This window comes from Hoplias malabaricus, chromosome 6, assembly GCF_029633855.1.
Source record: "Hoplias malabaricus isolate fHopMal1 chromosome 6, fHopMal1.hap1, whole genome shotgun sequence".
Lineage (NCBI taxonomy): Eukaryota > Metazoa > Chordata > Actinopteri > Characiformes > Erythrinidae > Hoplias > Hoplias malabaricus.
This window is the reverse complement of record NC_089805.1, coordinates 8,217,980-8,224,771: the sequence shown is the minus strand read 5'-3', so window position 1 is coordinate 8,224,771 and position 6,792 is coordinate 8,217,980. Positions and strand designations below refer to the sequence as shown.

General features: G+C 38.6%; 1 protein-coding gene across 1 annotated transcript; it reads right to left on the bottom strand.

Annotated features, from left to right (window-relative positions):
- Positions 1-4,702: 4,702 nt before the first annotated feature.
- Positions 4,703-6,376, bottom strand: ptger1c (prostaglandin E receptor 1c (subtype EP1)). The gene is made up of 2 exons (XM_066675439.1): positions 5,489-6,376; positions 4,703-4,951 (listed from the first exon to the last, which is right to left on the bottom strand). The coding sequence occupies exons 1-2, from the start codon at positions 6,374-6,376 to the stop codon at positions 4,703-4,705; spliced, it is 1,137 nt and encodes a 378-aa protein (XP_066531536.1).
- Positions 6,377-6,792: the final 416 nt, after the last annotated feature.

Sequence of the window (6,792 nt, the reverse complement as noted above, 5' to 3'; positions counted from 1 at the left end):
ATGGCCGCAGAGGGCACTGCTCTCCAAAATAAAAGCGCGCCGTTCCTTCTGTATTCTGTATTTTATATATAAATTATATGTAAATATCTGCACTGATTGGCTACACCATACTGCGTCTCATTCAAATGGTAGTCGCAATGTTCACGTTCTGCTTCTGAACTCAAATTTTGGAAGCAATTTAAATTGGAAACAAATCTGGATGTTACCAAATAGATATCTTTTAACAAATAAAACAAAAGAAGCCACGTATAACATTATTATCCAATAAATCAGTATCTTGTTAAATTTAAAAAGGTTAAATGTTAAGGTAAAATTTATATTTTGTGATACACATCCAGAAACGCTTGTTCATTTATTCTGGAAGTGTACACACTCAGAGAAGTACTGGAAGGACCTGTGTAGATTCATTATGGACAATATTGATCCAGCGCTTTGTCTTTGATTAGTTAGGCTAAGCACCAGCTATATGAAAGTGTCAAAAAAATATTTATAAATTTGAGTTCACAACTTGTGTTTATTGATAGTCAGAAAACATGTTATTTCTTACTAATTCAAGGAATAATGTTTAAAAGACCGTTGCCCCCCCCCCAACGGTTTTCGGAAACTCTAATAGGCGTCTTGCCTGTGACGTAGATGATGGACAACAACTCTAGAAGTTGCACTTAATTTAATGCACAATGACGAAAAGGTGTGTTGTTTTTGGCTGCAATCGTTCAATGTACAGTGGGACATCTGTGCACAAATGACCCAAAGATCCCAAAATATCCAGAAAATGGACTAAATTTGTCAACTTTAAACGGGCACTTTGGAAAGGACCATCCGCTCACTCCGTTATCTGTAGCTCATTTCACTGGCGCTTTTCCAACAATGTGGGCATGTAAGGACACCAACGAAAGGTGTTCAAGAGCCTCTGTAACATGGAGGTAAACAGGGTAAGGACACTCACTTCGCCTGTTTTAGCTGGTGTTAGTTAACGTTAGCTTGACTCGCTAAACTCGGTGGCTCAGATTATACTCGGCTACGTAGCTGCATTACGGAGGTTTATAGTGTCGGATGAATTCGAGTTCGACTTCGATCACATTTACAAGAATAACGGTACCTCTACATTTGAGTTTAGCTTATTGCTAGGCTATTGTCATGAATAATGTTGGTTATTTAGCTAGATACTGTCATAACAGTCAGTCATAACGGTGTTTTACCGCGGCGTTGTTCAGCTGTTGTCCACCAGTGACGTCACGGTCGCGTTCAAGAATTTCCCAGCTCGGGTTTTTCCGTCAATTTAATGAAATTGTCAATTTAAAGCAAATTAAGCTGCTATTTTCATTTTAATTCATACTTATATATGTATATATGCAACTATAATAATGTGAAATATTCATGGAGGTCCATTAAGTGGTGCTTAGCCTTTAATGTATTGTTTGGCTTTGATTGTCATAAAAACAATACATTTTAAGAATATAAAATTATTAAATTCATTATGAATACATCTGAAATAGAAGCTACATGAAAACTATTGGTCTCTCTCTGAAAAAAAAGCTGTTAAAACAATGAATATATGCACATTATTTAGTGTATTTCTGTAAATGATGTATCCCTCCTGGCTCATTCCTTTTTTATTGTTGTTGTTATTTATGTGATTATGTTTATTTTTTGTTTCATTTTTTGTTCTTGTGTATACATTTTTTATACTCTATTCTTCAATAATAAAAGTAATTATTTTTTAAAAACATGCTCAGATATGACAAATACCTACATGCACAAAGGAGCACAATGAAGCAGTGTAGGGCTATTACAGTACAATACTGTGCAAAAGTTTTAGGCACCTGAGGAAATGAGATATAAAACAATCTGAACAATAATATTTCATTTGTGAAAAATAAAGCAAAAAAAAAATACAGTAAATAAAAAATCTTTTAAATTTAGACTGTGGGCTGAAATGTGTCACGTTTCAAGCTTCAGGAACATTACATAAAATATATTACTTTTTTAATGCACACTTTTGTATTACACGTGTAATGTCTGATTGTTTCCATTATTAATAATGGACCTGGGTCACCAAATAGTATATCAGTTTATACAAGCAAACAAAAATATATGATAAACGTCCATACAGATTCAGATTTAAACCACATAATTTGCATTTTATATTAAGCACTGTGAGAATACTGTAATCTGGAAAGGCATCAACACAAATAGGATTTGCTTTGGTAGGCAGTCACATGAATGATTTTATTTTCATAAAAGCTGTTTCACTCAAGATGGTTTTTCTTTTTTCTTCTTTAAAGAAGAAATCAGTCATTAGGCTTATTCGCCTTAACCCAGCACTGCACAATCTGATCTCTACCTAGCTCTGTGCAGTGCACTGGTTACTGCTTTTTGTCTGACTTGTGTCAGTTCCACTGGTGCATCCCGATGGTATATGCTGATATTATTTCAGGTGCACGAGCATGAGTTTTCAGAGCCAGTCATTGCACCTGCTGAGCTGAGAGACAGAGGGTTGATGATAGTTAGCAAGACACTCTGCTGGAATCTTTTAGAGAGTAATAATGCCACACTTTCTAGTAGTGTGACAGTTTAATTACTTTATGATTTTAGTTATATATTTCATATCATGAAAAGCCACAAGATCTGCCAGAGCTCTTGTGGGTTGAAGGTTTGTTGCATTTGTCCGTCTTATCCCTCCCCTCCCATCTGCAATCAGCTACTCTCATTAAAATCAAGGCAAGGCACAGTTCATCTTGAACAAGCCTATTTTCTCCAAGTACTTTTTCATGTGTAAACCAGTCTTCATACTGAAACCTAATTGGCTGGGTGTATAAGAGATTCTGTACTTAACCTATTCCCTTCTTCTTGGGGACCTGCTCTTAGAAGCGTTTCATTCTGGAACTACAAAGTAATATATATTTAATGTCATGTGAGTTGAGCTTTTGAAAAACTATGGAAAAATATATTTTTAAAATGCATTATCATGTCAAAATATTTTTTGCCCTTTGTATGATAAGAATGGCTTATTGTTCCTTTAAGCTCATTTACAAACCGGGTTCCAAAAAAGTTGGGACTCTAAACAAATTGTGAATAAAAACTGAATGCAATGATGTGGTGATGGTAAATGTCAATATTTTATTCGTAATAGAACATAGATGACAGATCAAAAGTTTAATCTGAGTAAATGTAACATTTTAAAGGAAGAATATGTTTATTAAAAATTTCACAGTGTCAACAAATCCCAAAAAAGTTGGGAGAAGTAGCAATAAGTGGCTGGAAAAAGGAAAGTGAGCATATAACGAACAGCTGGAAGACCAATTAACACTAATTAGGTCATTTGATTGATTATAAATGATGATGATTGGGTATAAAAAGAGCTTCTCAGAGTGTCAGTGTCTCTCTGAAGCCAAAATGGTAAGAGGATCACCAATTCCACCATTGTTGCACAGAAAGATAGTGCAGCAATACCAGAATGGTGTTACCCAGTGTAAAATAACAAAGACTTTTAAGTTATCATCATCAACCGTGCATAACATCATCAAAAGATTCAGAGAATCTGGAACAATTGCTGTGCGTAAGGGTCAAGGACGTAAAACTCTACTGAATGCTCGTGAACTCCGGGCCCTTAAACGTCGATGCACCTCAAACAGAAATGCCACTGTCAAGGAAATAACAGAATGGGCTCAGGAATACTTCCAGAAAGCGTTGTCAGTGAACACAATCCACCGTGCCATCCGCCGTTGCCAGCTGCAACTCTACAGTGCAAAGAGGAAGCCATTTCTAAGCAAGCTCCACAAGCTCAGACGTTTGCACTGGGCCAGGGGTCTTTTAAAATGGAGTGTGGCAAAATGGAAGACTGTTCTGTGGTCAGATGAGTCACGATTTGAAGTTCTTTATGGAACACTGGGACGCCATGTCATCCGGACCAGAGAGGACAAGGATAACCCAAGTTGTTATCAACGCTCCGTTCAGAAGCCTGCATCACTGATGGTATGGGGTTGCATGAGTGCTTGTGGCATGGGCAGCTTGTATGTCTGGAAAGGCACCATTAATGCAGAGAACTATGTTCAGGTTCTAGAACAACATATGCTCCCATCTAGACGTCATCTCTTTCAGGGAAGACCCTGCATTTTTCAACAAGATAATGACAGACCACATTCTGCAGCAATCACAACATCACGGCTACGTAGGAGAAGGATCCGGTTCCTGAAATGGCCAGTCTGCAGTCCAGATCTTTCACCTATAGAGAACATCTGGTGCATCATAAAGAGGAAGGTGCGACAAAGAAGGCCCAAGACGATTGAACAGTTGGAGGCCTATATTAGACGTGAATGGGAGAGCATTCCTATTTCTAAACTTGAGAAACTGGTCTTCTCTGTCCCCAGACTTGTCCCAACTGGCCTTTGTTGACACCATGAAATTTTTAAACAACATATTTTTCCCTTAAAATGATACATTCTCTCAGTTTAAACTTTTGATCTGTGATTTGTGTTTTATTTGAAATAAAATATTAGATGTTGGCACCTCCACATCATTGCATTCAGTTTTTATTCACAATTTGTTTAGTGTCCCAACTTTTTTGGAATCCGGTTTGTACACTCTTTAGTGCTATATTTTACAGGATGATTTTGAATGATTTTATTTGTACATTTGTACTTGTAAATGATACTACTTTTGGATAATGATTGTCTTTCAGTCTTCTGTGTTAACACAGACGTCAGTGCAAACGAATTTCATGACGCTCTGAACCTGTAAAGGAGCTTTTTGTATTTACAATAGCTCTGTTTGGCCGAAATAGTCCACACACTCTGCATAACACAGCCCTCCTCAGAAGAATATACACCCATGGGTCCAGGATCTGGTTCCAAGAGGCCATTCTCAAAGCCATCAACAGATGTTGCTCATACTGCTCATCCAGCTTGGCACTGCCTCTGGAGAACTGTCTCACTGATATTGAAATGTATATCTAAGTAAGAAAAAAAGAAAAACATATTAGAAAAACAATTTAATTTGGTGTAATGTTACAAAAACACACACACGTGTGTATATATATATATCTTAGACAGAAACCAAATGTAAAACCCCCAAGGTAAAACAAGGTGTCATGCATCAGGCAGCATATCAGTAACCATTGTCTTAACAAACATTTTGTGAGGTAGCTTTAAAAATCATTTGTATGCTTTGGTCGTCTGGTTCCTATCTGCACCTTAATCAACAATTTAAAATCTGGAAGTCTCGCCAGAGCAGCAAGCAACTCTGAATGACTTGTTTGTGTCACAAAAGTTTAATTATTAAAATTCCCCTATAAGCTTTTGTTGTAGTAATTTCTACATCAGTGAACTTAGCAACAATCAGTTGCTGTTTTGCAGCTGTTCATGATTTGAGTTTTAAGCAGCTGTATTATATTTTGCACATGATAAGACAGTAGCCTTATAATTTTCTCACAGATTTTGTTTTGCCCCGAGGGGTATTCAGCATTAGTATTCAGTAAGGATGCACTCACAAGAAAGGGACTCCAGCAGACACAGGAAACCACATTTATCACTGCTAGTTGAACCATCATCTCCATGTCCAGTGAATTCAGAGGAGAGGATGATCTGTGCCTCCTGGACGCAGTCGACTTAAGGCTTTGGTTTCTAAACCTGGCTTGCAGTAATGTTAGCCCACTCACAGTGTTACAGAGCATAGAGACAGCCAATGCTACCAGGCCCAGGCTTGAGAAAGCCAAAGCCAAACTCACATCAGCCATGGAGAGTGGACCCCAAACAGGAAGGAAGCACCAGGTGCCAGGAAACTGGACTTTGTAATTACCCAGGCCCAGTAGGGGCAGAGCCGCTAAAGCACAGGCCACAGTGAAGAGCAGGAGAACAGAGAAGCGTACGTGAGCTGTGGTGACAACCACAGAGTGCTGCAGGGACAGGGTGATCCCTACACATCGTTCCACAGCCATGGCACAGCCCAGCAACAGAGGACTTAGGCCAAAAAACACCATGCAGGCCCCGAAGAGTTTACAGAAGGCTCGAGGAGGCTCAATGGCTCTAGCTGCTGCCCTTTGCTTTCTGACCATTCCAAGATGCATGTACAGACCAAAGGAACCAGTGACCAAATGACCAGCCAGATCTGTCAGGAGCAGCGCCACTGCTAACAACAGAAACGGAGTCTTAGCTCTGCGCTGGCAGCGGGTGTAAGATTTAGAAAGGATGGCCAGGGCTATGAGGTTGGAGATGGCTCCTAAAGTCATGGTAAAGTAGGACAGTCCATAACTCGTTGTGCTGTGAGGAGAAGCAGCTGTTGAGTTTGGGTTAGACTCCCAAGGGTGGGGGGAGGAGATGTTTAAGTCTGAAGAGTGCTGACAAATGGTGGGAAAGGAGGAAGGAAACACAATATCCATGCTGAAATGGTGGCACTGGATGATGGTTTGTCAGATGTGCATCATCTGGAAAAAAAGAAACAGAGGGATGCACTGAAAGTTTACTGATGTAAGGTGCATTACTTTTATGCCAAACAAATTAAATTTCATAAATGGCAGATGCTCTTATCCAGGGCAAGATACAATTACATAGACCTGCCCAAGGACTATTACTGGGTATAGTGTGCTTACCCAATCGTGGTGCTATTATATTAATAATATATTATTATAATGCTATTAATAGTGATGCTATTAGCCACTGTTATACTATATTAGGCTAGTAGTTTGATAAGTCTGGCTCCAATATGTGTATAATATGTGTACACTATCTAATTAAATATTAAATAAATAAGCAGTGCTGCTCTCCTATGCTAAATGCAAAATATTTCTTTCCTCAC